Source organism: Kogia breviceps, chromosome 11 (genome assembly GCF_026419965.1).
Source record: "Kogia breviceps isolate mKogBre1 chromosome 11, mKogBre1 haplotype 1, whole genome shotgun sequence".
NCBI lineage: Eukaryota > Metazoa > Chordata > Mammalia > Artiodactyla > Physeteridae > Kogia > Kogia breviceps.
The window spans coordinates 7,829,074-7,844,338 of NC_081320.1; the positions used below are offsets into that span (position 1 = coordinate 7,829,074).

Sequence of the window (15,265 nt, forward strand, 5' to 3'; positions counted from 1 at the left end):
GGCCGTGTGGCCGCTGACCCCCAGGTGACCCCCGAGGTCGAGGCTGGAGTCGGGGCCGCATCCCCCTCGGACGGGGCGCGCAGGGGCGCCTCATCCTCTGGGTCGTCTGGGTCTCCGGCGGACCCCGGCCCCGCTCAGTGGGGGCGGCCAGGCCTGGAGCCCCGACAGCGCCGCCGCACGGGCCGGCCCAGGAGGGGTCGCCGCAGGCTGTGGAGGGGTCCCCGCGGGCACCCAGGCCCGCACCCGGCGCCCTCCCGGCCCTCGGGGCCCACCTCCCCCGCCCCTCCCCGCGAGCTCGCGGCCCGACTCGGCCCGGCGGCGGGAGCGGCGCGCCGCGGGGGAGGTGCGCGCGACGGGCGGGCGAGCGAGCTGAGCGGCGTCCGCCCCCGCCGCGCCGAGAGCAGCTGAGCCGAGCCGGCGCGCCCGGGGCGGGGAGCGCGCGCCGAGGCCGGGCGAGCGCCGGCGCCGGAGGGTCGTGCCCCCGCCCGCGTCCGGGTCTCCGGGCCCCGACCCGGCGGCGGCGAGGCCGGCCGGCCACCTGCAGCGCCGCGTGCGGGCCGGGCGTCTGCGCTCCCCGGGCGGCCGCAGTCCCGCCTCCCCCACTTCGCCGACCGAGCCTCCGGCGCTTCGCGGAGCCGCCCGCGCTCCCGTGCAGGTACCGGGGCGGGGGGACCCGAGCGGAGCGGCCGCGGGCGCGCGTGGGCCGGGGACCGCAGCGCGGGGACCCGGGCGGGGACGGCACCGGCCGGGAGCCGGGCTTGGCCGGCCAGCCAGGGCTCGGGGTGCCGAGGGCGGGGCGCGGGCCTCCAGGTGCCCCTCGGACCGCGGACAGGGCGCCGTGCCCGCGGCCGCCTCTCGGGGCAGCGCTGGCCCGGGGCCGAGTCCAGCCGGACGCGCTCCCGCAAGTGCCCGAAGTTTCCGTTTGCTCACTTTGCCGGACAACTTTGCGTCGTGAGGCGAAGCCTCGCAGTTGATCGTGTTCAGAAAATAGAAGAGTGGAGACGGTCTGCAGGGTTGAAGTTGTTAGTAGACGGAAGTATTTGTGCCTCCCGTCGCTAATGGCCACGGCAGGAGAAAATAGTGGACAGAGTCATAAACTGTTTCCCTTCTGCTCCAGGTAATGGTTGATTTGTTATACAGGTTTTAGGCTTTGATTACAAGCCGCTAGTAAGAGGTTCTGGGTGTGATCTAAGAAATGTTCGAATTTTTAATCAACACATATTTGTTGAACAGAGAGGCTTCATCTCAGGCGGGGCTTTAATATGAGGTGAACAAGTGATCAAAGCATAAGTAGCTACTCCAATGTAGTAGTTACCAACTAAGCTTTGGCTTTTGAAATGATAAGTGAAAAGGAATGCCACCGTTTGGATTGGACTTGAGTAGGTACAGGCGGCAGCTGGCATCGTGTCACTGCTGAAAACTTAATTTTGAGCCAGAAATCCATCCAGTGGGAGACAAGCAGCTGTGTATTCGAGCCCACCCCACACCTTCCCCAACTGATATCTTAAAATATCCCACCCCGTTATTCAAGCCTGCACGCATTCTTCATTTACATAACACGTGCACGTGACCATGGAACAGAATCTGTTTAGACCCCGGTCTCCCTGGAGCTCACACCTGCGACGATGGAGCATCCTGGTCACTCCCTACAGCCCTTTGAGGTCATAAAATTGTGAGGAGAAACATATCTAGAGGCAGTGGAGGAGCATCAGGGGTCTCTGCCTTTGGGGGCCGGTGGAGAAGGGTTGAGCTGGGCTGGTTTCTTGGCTCTGCCCCAGCGCTGTGCTGAGCCATATTGGAGCCTAAGGCAGAAGGAAAAATCAGTAATACGGATCCTGTCTTTATTTAAAATTGTGATGTTTTGTACAATGTGGATTTTGTGTTAATTTTGATGTTTTAAAACAGTTCATTATAACATTTATCTTCTGGAGTTTTTGGTACCGCCTTAAATTTTGTGCCTGGAGCGAGGGCCTCACTTGCCTCGCCCTCGGTCTAGACTTGCCTGTGAGTCAAGTTTCTTAGCCTCTCTGAGCACGTTTCCTCGTTGATAAAATTTTTAAAAGTGGCCCCTCCATGGGTGTTGTGCAGCTCACGCACAGCACGTGGCCGCTGCGTGGAACCAGGCACGTGGGGCACACGAAAGGGTGGCTGTCCTATTCCTGTTGTCACTCAGCTTGGTCATCTTGAGCTGGTCACTGAATCTTGCTGAGTCTCAGTTTGACTCAGCAGAATGGGAGTGGTGATCGCCAGCTCACAGGGTTAAATGAGAGACTGTGGGTGAAGGTGCCTGGGCCTCTGGAGGGTAAGTTTTCCACGATGGCTCAGGGGGCCTGGATTTGCCTTGGCAAGCTTGCAGTCATCCGTTCTTCCTCTGGAGGTTAGCCATGTGCCTTGTGCATAGACACACTTTTTCTTTTTTTAATTAATTTTTTTTTTTTTTGGCTGTGTTGGGTCTTTGCTGCTGTGCGTGGGCTTTCTCTAGTTGCAGCAAGCGGGGGCTACTCTGGCACGTGGGCTTCAGTAGTTGTGGCCCGCGGACTCCAGAGCACAGACAGGCTCAGTAGCTGTGGCACATGGGCCCAGTTGCTCCGTGGCATGTGGGATCCTCCCGGGCCAGGGATCGAACCCGTGTCCCCGGCATCGGCAGGCGGACTCCCAACCGCTGCACCACCAGGGAAGCCCCCAGACACATTTTTGTAAATGCTGTTTGTGTTGCATGGAGACCCTGCGGAAGCATTTGAATCCGAGTAGAGATGTTTCTTGCCCGGCTTTATCGTGGAGGGGTGAAGGTCACCAGCCACCAGTTGTGATGTGCGAAGATTTTTATAGGTGAGCTTAATTTCGCTGCCCCGAACAAAGGACTTTGGTTCCCTTTTGATATATCTAGTCCTAGGTCATGATCGTGATTTTCCTGAGCCTAATTCAAGTGATTTTCTCTCAGCCACTATCTAGCTTAGAGCAGCTTAGTCCCCCAGAGTCAGTCTCTGTGTCCCCAGGTCACCCTCAGGGGCCCCTTCTCGCCGCAGGTGGTCTCCGGGCTTCAGGAGAAGGTTGCAGTCACATCGGGGCATGGGGGAGCGTGGCCTCTTGCCGTCCTCGGATGGGTTTCCCACGACTTAGCCTTCTTTTTCTGTTTCCACTGCGTCTTGTCCAGCCGGGTGTCACTGGGTGAGCCACGGCTGGGGACCCGGCTCCTGCATCTGGTCCTGAGGTCCCCACCCCCTGGGTTTCCACCAGATCCCTGCTGGGCACCTGGGAACCTGCCCAGTCTGTGTGGAACAGCCCAGGCCCCCATACCTGCTGTACTGAGCAGTCTCTGTGTTCCCAGCAGGAGGCAGGAAAACTCTCCCCTGCCTTCTACATCCCCCTCAGCCCCCCGGGGGTTTTTCTTCCCTGACCGCCTCTTCTCCTCCAGGCACGGTGCAAAGGGGCAGGGGGCTCCCAGGTTCCTCTCTCCCGGTACCAGAAGAACTTTTTTCTACCTGCAGGGCAGGAGTCTTTCTTAGCTTGTATCTCCTGTCTTCTGGACATTGTGGCTTAGAGTAAAGCTCTTGATGTGTAAAGGGAATTTCAACATCTTTTTCTCTTAACTCCCCCATCCCTGGAGAAACCGGATGTACTCTGGCAAGGTGGGAATGAAGCAGGGTGGGGAGCGAGCTGGGGAAATAGACCGGAAACTCCCTCTCTGCCACCCCCACCCCCCCATCTTCTGGGTTGGCTGACCTCGGTTATGTGCACTGGGCTTCTTATTACTTGAAAAAGACTGGAAAGGCTGTAGGGCCTGTTGGAGTTGCCAGTCTGGGGCTGGGAGGAAATGGGGAAAGAGCAGCTTTGAAGCTTTGGTGGTTGGGGAAGCGAAGAGCTGTCTGCCTACACACTGCTGAGCCCAGCCCGGGAGACCAATTTCACATGCATTAGTGTTTTCCGAACGGTCACCCTATTTATGCCGCTGCTGGTTCATCATCAGAACGACCCACTGTATGCTTGGCATTTACTAAAGGCAGCAGGAAAAATACAGAAAAGTCCAAGTCATAATTGATGCTTCAGGGTCCTTGGGAATTGTCTGGAGAATATGATTAGCTCTTATGAAACCTAAAGCTATACACCCAAAGCCCTGGGTTTAATTCACACTCCATGCGTGGAAGGTTAAGTGGCCAGTGAAGGCTTCTCAGAGGAGATGCGACTTGAAGTAACATTAAGACTTGGCCCCACAGACGTGAGATGAAAGAGAACTTCCCATGGGAAGGAGCTCTCGAATTCTTAGAGACAGAAGGCTGCCCCAGCCTTCTGTCTCAGTGGCCTTTCGGGTCCCACCTGTGACTTGACCTTTCCTGGTGTTGTGCTTATCCGTTTTGTTGTCAGGGCACCTGTAAACCCTGGCACAGGTAAGTGTCATCTGTACAAAGGACAACAGGCACGGTCAGCTTTCTAAATGCCTGGTCTTTTCCCCCAGCTGAATGGAAATCAGAGGAATTCTCGTGTAATCCTGTTCTTCTTAGTTATCTGCACCTGGAAACTCATTTCAAACTTTCAGCTCAGGTAAATGGACCTTTAAGACACATCGGTGATTCTAAGCAATTACCGCGGCATCCTTTGTATTGCTTTAACGTACCCTGAGCTCAGTGGGTCACAGACCAGTAGATGCCATGGGTGGGGGGGGGGATGCTCAGCAAATTTAGCAGCAGATTGACAAGAAATGATCAGACAGGTGTGGCCACAGCACTAGGGATGCCCCCTCACTGGTGTTGGCCACTAGCTCTGTGCAGACACTTGCACTGTTCCTGTGCAGATTCTGGGTAGGAAGGGCTCCCAGTTATTTTTCTTATGGTTGAGCTTTCCATGAAAAGAAATTACAAAAGAGCCTTTCGAAAGGTGAGGAGTAGGAAGTTATTTATTTGCTCAGGTGTCTTCCTAGCCCTGATGTGTGGGACGGGCTTTTTTTTTTTTTGCGGTACGCGGGCCTCTCACTGCTGTGGCCTCTCCCATTGCGGAGCACAGGCTCCGGACGCGCAGGCTCAGCGGCCATGGCTCACGGGCCCAGCCGCTCTGTGGCACGTGGGATCCTCCCGGACCGGGGCACGAACCCGCGTCCCCCGCATCGGCAGGCGGGCTCCCAACCACTGCGCCACCAGGGAAGCCCCCTGGGATGGGCTTTTGAATGTATGAAGTTTGAGAACTTCCAGAGTACCCACCTTCACCTCTGGGGTCCAACCACCAATCTGTCCATTTTTTCTGTCCCCAGATTCTCACATCTGTGGGAGACAACAGAAGCATCAGCCAAGGTGTGCAAGTTTCCCAAGAAACTAGTCTCAGATTTACCGTCCCGAGTGTGGGACATGAAAATGTCAGAGGTGTTTTGCTTTCTTGAAGCAGGTTGTCCAGCCGAGGCGGGCAGCCAGGGCTTTGGTTTCTGCTCTGCCACTTAGAGTCCCTGCGACCCCATAGCATGGGGGTAGGGACACGTGCGTGTGCTCACACACACACACACACACACACACACAAGCATCACTTGAGGTCCTGTATCAGCAGAGAAAATGCTTCATAAATTATTTGTGGCGTTACTCTTCCATTGTCTTTCTTAGAAGGCAAGAGGGCATTTATTATAGTTCCCAATTAGGACCCCCTAATAAAGTCTCCTAAAGCAATAAAGGGTTCTTCCTCAGCTGAGATCCGATGATCTGATGGCATCCCGGGAAAATGAGCAAGTCTGCTCTACAGAGCACTCCTGAGCAGGGCTAGTGGTAGATGTCCTGTGGGAAAGGGCCTTGATGCAATTTAAGGCAAAGAGCCAGGGCAGAAAGATGGGGAAGGTAACACAGGTAGGAGAGGGTACTGGCGGGTGGGAGACCCTCAGACCCTGAGTCCTGGGGCGTGCGGGGTTCACGTGGTCCCTCTCCCTCTGCAGCATCAGCTTTCCCCGCTAACGTGTGCTTACAAGTCCTAGCAGCAGGGCCACAGATGGGAGGTGCCCTGGGCCAGTGACACACACACACACACACACACACACACACACACACACACACACTTGTTCTGCTGGGAGCCGTAGGGACAGTTCTGCGCTGCCACATCTGTGGCCTGCCGGTGAGCCTGCCGAACAGCCGTGGATCAGGGGAGCACAGTGGGTGTCACCAGTGGGTAACCGACTTACGGCCAGCATCAGGTTCCTGTTGTATATTTAGTCTCCTGCGTACGAATATATTATGAATATTTAGTACCTTTTCGACATTAGTGTATCATGAATATTTACTGCCCAGCTGCCTGGGTATATTTAGCACCTCATGACCATCAGATGTCTGTCCGTCCTTCCCCACCTCTCTGTGTTGGAAGCACACATGCTCTCCTTCCTGAGTTTTTATCTCCACCTAACATATCTTACGAGAGTCATCCATGCCCTTTGCTGTCCTTTCTGTAGACGCTGCTCCGAGCCCGTGCAGGCGGCTCTGCGCTCCTTGCTCTTTCGGTCTGCTTGCAGCTCTGGGGCGGGCACAGCCTCAGCACCTCATGGGTGCAGGGCCAGGTTCTGTGGCCATGAAGGCTCTGACCTGGGTCCCTTGAGTCCTCACGGCTCTGCAGCCCACGTGGGAAATGCAGGGAGCTGCTCTGAAGCAGCGTCTGCAGTGGCACCGGCTACTCTAACCTGGGCTTGATACCTAACTCCTAATCCCGAGCTTCCATCAGCTTGCCTATTAGTTATTCATCCTGCGTCCCTGACCTCCTCCGCAAGGAGTGGTGGCAGGCACTCTCTTATGGGTCCGTCTGCGTGGAAGACTCCCGACTTAGCAGCTGCAGTGCTAACTCTGCTAATGGAAGTGAGGAGGAGAAGGAGGTGGCGTTTGCTGGGGGGTTGACGTCTGAGCCAGGCGGCCACGCCGCTCCACTCCACCTGGTGGTCCCTCCTCCGTGCCCTGGGGTCATCTCCATGGGGATAGGCTCGGCCCTGTATATTTGGCCAGTTGCTTGGTGTCAGCTGCATGGTCCATTGGAAATCAGATCTCTAAATCGTGATGTATTAGCATTTCCGGTGTACTTGCAGGGTGCGAATGGGCTCTCGGTGTACGAACAGGAAACATTTTGCAGATGTGCGTCACCTGCTTTCGGAGGCTGAGCTGGTATCATCTTGCCGCTGTGTGGCCTTCGTGAGCAAAGAGGGGTCTGTGCGTTGAGGGGTTCTGGTAAGCAGGGCTTCTCTGGTGCCACGTTCTAGAGCTGAAGTCGCTGGGAGCGTTTCATGGGCATCCCGGGGTCTCTAGGTTGCAGAGGGACCACTGTAGACAGGACCCGGCCAGGCCAGCAAGCGGGGAGGGCCTGGAAGGTGGTGAAGCCGGCGTGGGACCGGCCATGCAACCGCCTGGGGCCCCCACCAGACTTGTGATTTGGCTCCGTCCTGGCAGGCTGCCCTTTGGCTGCCCCCGTCGGGTGGCCCGAGGCCAGGGGCTGCATAACAGACAGACTCTCCCATCCAGCAAGCCAGGGGCAGAACACAAGCAGGCATCTCAGTAACGTTTGGGGGCGTATCCTTCCAAACTTTGTCCTTGCTGTTCTGAATATGCACACATACATGTATGCACAGAAGTATATATTAACACAATAGAGGTAATGTCTACATTGTTTTCTGGGCTGCCTTTTCAAAATGAGTAGCATGTGTTGAATCTCTTTTCCACATTGTCAGATACTCTTCCTTAGCACCAGCTGTTATGGCTGCGGAGAGGGATTCCATGGTCGGGGGGGCCCCCGGCTTACTCACCAAGCCCTCTGTTGGATGGACGTTTCCTTAGGTCATTTTCAGTCTTTCACCCTTTAGCAGCACGACAGTGAAGATCGTTGTCAGTGCTCTTTTGTACGTTTGTCTGGTTGCTTCCTTTGAAGTCCTATCTCATAAGTAGATTTCCTGTCTATATACAAGCCTCCTCCTTTGAGGTGTCCTGCCAAGAGTCTTTTTTTTTTTTTTCACACTAAAGTTTTTTTTCCCCCAGGAGATTTCATGGATCTTGGTCGACAGCATCTTCGGCATCTGTGCTATTCAGGATTTGCTCTGGTTAGTTTAAGGAGAAGAGGATTTAATGCAGGAAATTCGGGGATGACAGAATCATTGAAAGCTCAGACCCGCAGGGGTGACCCCCAGAGCGACGCTGCAGAGCTGTCCCGCCAGGAGCTGCCTCCCACCCCAGACCCACCGCATGGAGGGTCCCACCTGCTGCTCGGCGATCATGGCGGAACTGTGGCCAGTGGACCACCTGGGACCCCCATCACCGCCCATGGGAAAATCTGATGCCTCCGTGGTGGTGCCTGTTAGCAAAGAGGCCCAGGAAACTCCACCTCTTGGGGAGCGTGGCCTGGATGGAGGCCGGGAAGTGTGGTCTTGCTTTTCTAGCTTCCAGCAGGCAGTGAGCAAGCCAGGTGGGCTGAACTGTATCTCAGCCCTTCTCTCTTTTTTCTTAAAAAAATATTTTGTACTTTTTGTGTTCTATGTGATGCAGACAGGGGTGAGATTCACAGAATTTAGCCATGGGTTCTGTGGGCCTGGTCCCTGCCTTGCAGATTCAATCATTTGTCCTCTCCAGAGAAGGTCAAGGTCGTTTCCCTGATAAGGTTTTCATTTCAGTCCCCTTCTCTTCAGACCCCTTTTGACATGACCCCAGCCCCCTTCCTGCTCAACTCTTAGAAACCAGATTGGCAGCCTCTCCAGCCTGAGCTTCAAATAGGTAAAAAAAGAAACGCTATATATCTGTCTCTATGTATCAGTATCTATCTCAAGGTGAAGCCACATTCGAATAGCGAATAGCGCTTGCAGACTTGCCTTCTATACAGACTACGTATTTGAAAATCAGGCCCCCTGAGGCCTGCCTGTGGGAAGCTGTGGGCTGGCTCTTTTCTCTCCGGGGGACCCTGGGTTCTGTTGCCCCTTCACACTGAGCAGCCCTGAGCTGTCAGGCGTGGGTAGGAAGCAGGAGTTAGCTTCCTGCTAAGTTAAGAGCCAATTTTTTTTTTCCACGACCCATAATTGACCAGCAGGCAGTTTATGAACCGTATTTCTCCCTGCCTCTTCCAACGGCCTTTGTGTGTAATTAGAGTGAATTCAGGTGTTTGTGTAGCTCCAAGCTCCCCCTCTGCGTGGTTTCTGTATTTTCAGTTGTTCAGGAAAGCATTGCCGAGGACGGATTCCAGGAAAGACTGTGTCCTTAGCAACCCAGAGCCATGGTGGTGGGGGGGTGTTTGGGTGACAGCAGGGGGGCAGCCCCAGCCTGGGGGGGAAACGCTCTCCTGACCCTCAACAGGTGCTCTGGCCCTCATGGTGTGTGCTCCCCCTTTAGAGATGGACTGTTTAAAACAAGCCGATGCTCCCCAGCTCGAAGCTCTGAGGGGGGTGGTAGGGGTGAGAAGGGGGCTCAGCCCCCTCCAACTCCAGGTGGGCCGACACAGCCCTTGGGACTAGTCCTTGGAGGGTCCAGCAGATCATGCTTTCAGCGAGGCCCATCAAAGGAACCCGTATCTTTTAAAAAAGAGAAAGTAATCGTGATTTGCTATATCCCAAATGATGTGCCTTAGATTTCCATAGCATCTTCTTTCTGTGGTTTATATGTAACAGACATTTGCCTTTCTTTAATTTTAGGGGGTTGTACATTGGTTGTATATGATGAAGTAAATGGAAATAATTATTTTACCAGCAACAGGTGTTTCTTTCCATTTTTCTAAGCACGTGCAATGAGATTCTGAATTTTGTGCCTGTGGCATAGATACATTGGATAATCCAAGCTGCCTGTTGCATAACCTCCCCCTCCCCGAATCTTGTTTTGAATAGTTACTAAGCTGTGAGTATGTGTGCGATTAGATGAGTCTCTTTCCAGATTAGATGAGTCTCTTTCCAGCGCGAAGAGCAGGTGATGTCGAGGCCACGCATCATTTTGGGTCTTTCGTCTTCAGCATCTCATTTAGTCCTTACGATCACCCTGTGCATTTTTACAGATAAGGAGACTGAGGCCCAGAGAAGCCAAGTAACTTGGCCAGGGCCCCTCAGCTAGTGAGCAACAGAGCTGTGGACCCACCTCCACCCCCTCTTCTCTCAGGAGATGATTTCCCCGTGAAAATAGACTGTTTGTTCCTTAGGTAACACGCCAGGTGCTGCCAGGATTGCTTTACCCCCACCCCCATTTTTATTCCCATTTTCCGGAAGAGCAAACTGAGGCACAGAGCAGTTTATTAGGCTTACTTAGACAGCCAGCCATGGTGGAGCAGGGAATTGAACCCAGTGTCCTTTCCTTGTCGCCTGTTTTTAACCTGTCTTGAACTGTTAATGCGGAAATGGTCTGGAAGTGTCCTTATAACTGGCCCAGGGTTTCTCTTAGTGGGAGTGAACTTGGCAAGTTACTTCCCAGGGTGTGCACGAGGCCTGGGGCACAGGAGGAGCTCCTTGTTCCAGGCCACTTCCCCCCAGAGCCGCCTCCCTGACACCCACGTGAGGTGGGAGTTTCTGGGGACCCTCCTCCTTCCCTCCTGCATCTGCCTCCTGCAGCAGCTTCTGCAACAAAGCAGAGGAGGGGAGGTGGCAGGTGGGGAGACAGCCGAGGGCACGGGCTGGGGGCCGGGCTGACCCAGTGGGCCTCGGGCTCACTTTCCTCCAGGGTGGTTGGGAGAAGCAAAGGCAGTCGCTTGTGTGGAAGCGGCAGGTATGCTGTAGCCAGTGGACGAGAGTGAGTTTAAAAGGACGTGTTATTATAATTAAGCCTTCCTTACTTCTCTCTCTTTTTTAATGTTAGAACATTCCTAGTTAAAATTGAACAAGGCCTAGTGACTGAGAGCTCTGGGTGCAGAGCCTGACTCCCGCATTCTCCAGCCACGTGGCCTCTCAGCGCCTCTGTTTCCCGCCTGGAAAATGGGACGGGACGAGCCCCTACGTCCGAGGGTCGTTGTGTGGACCAGCTGGGGTACTGTTGCCTGTAACGTGCCCTCTGAGAGAATAAGGAGTGTAGTGTCGAGTGAGGGGGACGGGTTGGAGCCCCAGTGGGCTGAACATGGGCTGTGTCCCAGGCACTGTTGGGTGCTTAAGGGATACATGATCCCACTGGTTCTGGCAGCAACCTTACAGAGTGCAAACGGTTATCCCTGTTTGGAGGTGAGGAAACGAAAGCTCGGGAGGTGAAAGTGGCGTGTCTGCCTGTCCCCGTCCGGGGACACCTAGGTGGGCAGAGAGGGAGGCGGTCACCTGAAGCCCCTGGGGGTGGGGCTGGGGGGTCCGGAGCGACCGGGATCCTGCCTTGTCGTCCGGTCAGTGGTTGGCTGGCGCACCAGGGTGGCTGCATCCTGAGCCTCTCGGGCTCCACGGGGCAATCCCAGGTGAACTGTTCGCCGTGTGCCGGCAGGATTAGCCGAGGGGGCAGGTGCTTCCCAAACATCCTCTGTTCTTGTTTCTCCCCAGTTCCCAAATAAACACTTCTGCTGTCATAGCAACATGACGTTACAACAGTTCTTTGCTCTTCTCGCGGATGTGTAGTCTTTTGTGCGAAGTTGCGGTTTAAGCTCCTTGCTGTCAGTCAAAGTGGAATTCCCATCTGAATTCAAGACACAACATCCAGGATGGTCTGCCACGGTGTTTGGTTTCTTAAAGGCTGTCAGTTCTCCCCTAAAGCCAGAGTTTCTGGTCTTTCTTTGTAGGAGTGTCCCTTTGTAACATTGGACAGTTAGGGAAACCTTCCACATGACAGCAGTTATATTTTTAATATATCAGTATATAAACAAAAAGGCAGTATGAATTTTGAGGCTTATCTAGATGACATATTTTATTAATCACATCTACCCTTATTTAAAAATAATAACCTACACAGGGAGATCAGCTTGCTGCTTTGTGACCACCTAGAGGGGTGGGATAGGGAGGGTGCGGGGGGAGGGAGACGCAAGAGGGAAGAGATTTGGGAACATGTGTATATGTATAACTGATTCACTTCGTTGTAAAGCAGAAACTAACACACCCATTGTAAAGCAATTTTACTCGAATAAAGATGTATAAAAAAAGTAAAATAAAATAAAAATAATAACCTGTATATGTATGCGACATCATGCATACATATATGCATTTATTGCATACATATATGCAATAAATGCTTGTTTATCAGGGATTCACAGGTGAAGAACTAAGGATCTGTGTTTGGAGATTTCATATTTGTAGCCTTTCAAAAAAGTGGATATGCCCTTTTACAGTTTGCTTTTTCCTCCTGGGTACTTTGCTTGCAATTTCAGTAGCTTCCACCAAGGGGTGCTTCTGCAGTGGATGAAGCTTCACTCCAGCTATGAGACAAAGTGTAGTTTTCTACTCCCAAATGTTTTCTTTTTAGGACAAACATACCTTAATTAAAAGAAAAAATATGAATTAAGAAAAAATGGTGGGGCTTCCCTGGTGGCGCAGTGGTTGAGAGTCTGCCTGCCGATGCAGGGGACGCGGGTTCGTGCCCCGGTCCAGGAAGATCCCACGTGCCGCGGAGCAGCCGGGCCCGTGAGCCGTGGCCGCTGAGCCTGCACGTCTGGAGCCTGTGCTCCTCAACAGGAGAGGCCACAACAGTGAGAGGCCCGCGTACCGCAAAAAAAAAAAAAAAAAAAAAAGAAAAAATGGTCTAAAAGAGGTAACCAAACATGAAGACAAATTTAAGAGATGTAATAGGCTGAATAATACCAAAATTCCAAGTATTAATTACTGCTTAGTTTTCTCTGTTTCAGGATTTTAGAATTAATTAATTAACTAATTTATGTATTTATTGGTCATGCCACGTGGCTTATGGGAGGGGTCCCCAACCCGCGGTACCGGTCCGAGGCCTGTTGGGGACCGGGGTGCCCGGCAGGGGGTGAGTGGTGGGCGAGCGAAGCTTCATCTGCTGCTCCCCATTGCTCCCCACCTCTTGCATCACCACCTGAACCATCCTCCCCCACCCCACCCCCGTCCCGTGGAAAAATTGTTTTCCACGAAACCAGTCCCTGGTGCCAAAAACGTTGGAGACCGCTGGCTTATGGCATCTTAGTTCCCTGACAAGGGATCGAACCCGGACCCTGGCAGTGAAAGCGCCAAGTCCTAACCACTGGACTGCCAGGAACTCCCAGGAATTTATTTGTAAAAAGCAATCCCCAAGCATCAGCCACTGCCCTAACTTCCAAAGGGTCTGAAGTGTCACAGCCCAGTAGAGCTTTAGCATTAGAAGTGCACAGGGTGTCCTAACCACTTAGGGACCATGAGGCACCGGGACCCCACTTCTATACCTGGACCCTAACAGCAGGATCCGGGACTCTAGCAGACACGTAGTTCCCTCAGCAGCCTGGTCTCCCAGGCCACCGCGGCCTCTTACTCACCTGCGAGAGAAAGCTAGCTGCATGTCGAGCTAATTTGAATATGAAATACAGAGCCAAGAAAATCAGGCAGAAGTCCTCAGACAAACCTATCCTTTCATCCAGTCGTCCCACGGGGAAAAGTCCCCTGCTCTTTGTTCTATTCAGTATTCCTTCAGTGCACGCTCTCAAGGTCCGTGGAGCCCACAGTCTAAACAGCCCTGAAATATCAGCATAAGTGCAATGAACCTGACGAGTCAGGGCAGCAGATCCTCTGGGGTGGGGGGCCTGGGTCCTAGAGGCACTGGCCGAGCTCGCGCCAGTTTCCATGGGGAGCGTCCAGGGAACCCTGTGGCGCTCACGGTGGGGCAGGGCCCAGCGGCCCAGCGGACACGGGGCGCACGGTGCTGAGCGTCCGTAATAGCTTTAGGGGCCCACAGAAATGTCTTAATTTCTTTTAAAATCAGAAGGAAAACATGAACTTTAGGTGAAAGAAAATGTTTTCGTATACAGTAATATATTCATCTTTATACCAATGCAATTGTAAGATATATAAATAATACTTAAAACATCTTTTATAAATAGAGGAAGGGGCCCATGAAGGCAGAAGTGCTTAGCGCCCCAGAATGTCACAACACAGCCTGGCTGGGAGTGTGACAGAGGGCCCTGCCCACCCGGGGAGGTGCCGGAGCAGAGGCACGGAGGCGGGGATGGCCCAGGCAGGAAGGGTCCGCTCGGAGGCTTGGCTTAGCCATGCCCGGGCGCGGAATGGGGCTGGAGGAAAAGCAGGAGCCCTGAAAAGAACTGGGCCCCCCAAACTTGGCCAGAGGCCAGTCGGTGAAGGCAAACAGCCCTTGTTTCTCAGGCTCGGGACCAAGTGCTTGGGTGCCCGAGGCTTAGGCATCACGGGGAGATAGATGCTTGGCGCTCTTAGGCCCTTCAGAGTCTTAGCTAAACCAGAAAAGGTTGGATTTCTCAATTATGGGGTGTTTGGTTTTTTGGTCGTGGTCCCAGGCTGGTCACTTGGGGATGAGACTACACCTTTGAATGTCGTTTCTCCTCTGTAAGTTGGGGGCAGTAACGCAATTAGATAGTACATGTCAAGTGCCTTCCTAGTCCAGCGCCTGGCCTCCAGGCATTGTCAAGCTGTTATTTTCTTCTCCTTTGTTGGTCCACCTTGTCATTCAAGGGAGGCCAAGGAGGTGGAGGGTGATTGCCTGGGCTGTACCTTGGCCTGATATCAGCCTGCTTGAGGCTGCCACGGCCTCACCTACCCTGCTGACTCAGGAGGTCTGGGTGGGACCACACTTTGTGCTCAGCAAGCTTTTGCAGGTGAATCTGCTGCGTGGCCAGCGTTGAGAGCCTTGGCCTTCACCTGAGCATGTCTGGGCCACGGTTGGGCAGATCTGATTTCCAAGACCCGGGCTCCCACCTTCCTGCAGGAGGGAGGAGCCCAAACAGTTGTTGGGGAAGATTCCAGGTGTGCAGGGCTGGGCTGGCCAGCACCCCATCTGCTCTGAAGAGGAACAAACGCTCCTTTGTCCTCAGCCGCTCGGGCCTCCCGGTCTTCCTGGAATTATCCTTCCTTTTGGCTTCTCCACACCCAGGGTGCACATTTCCAGCTTCCTTCACCCAGTTTATCAGCACACACTGCAGCCGAGTGCATGGCACCGGGATTGGGGCAGAACAGCTGACTGGGGGCCGGGCCTTCCCAGCATCACCTGGCAGGGCACAGACGTGTGAATAGCTTATCAGAAAGTAGACTGGAGTAAGGGCTCCTCCACAAGGTGCAAACCCAGTGCGGATTTTTAAAAAAATTCCTAACATTTTATTTTACTTATTTTTGCTATTTTATTTTATGTTTTATTGAGCTATAAATGACGTTAGTTTCAAGTGTACAACATGATGACTCAATATTTGTTTACATTGCAAAATGATCACAATAACTCTGGTTAACATC

General features: G+C 53.5%; 1 protein-coding gene across 4 annotated transcripts in view; it reads left to right on the plus strand.

The window, feature by feature from the left end:
- Positions 1-528: 528 nt before the first annotated feature.
- The window catches only part of CRACDL (CRACD like), a 125,552-nt gene continuing 110,815 nt past the window's right edge, over positions 529-15,265 (plus strand). The window contains exon 1 of one of the 4 annotated variants that reach the window (XM_067007131.1): positions 529-655. Coding sequence is in view for 2 of the 4 variants with exons in the window: in XM_067007130.1 (XP_066863231.1) it covers positions 1,059-1,117 (59 nt within the window). In the remaining 2 variants the exon portion in view is untranslated. Of the gene's footprint in view, positions 656-940; positions 1,118-2,241; positions 2,303-15,265 lie in introns of those variants that run through there. The other 3 variants (XM_067007130.1, XM_067007128.1, XM_067007132.1) reach the window with 3 other exon arrangements.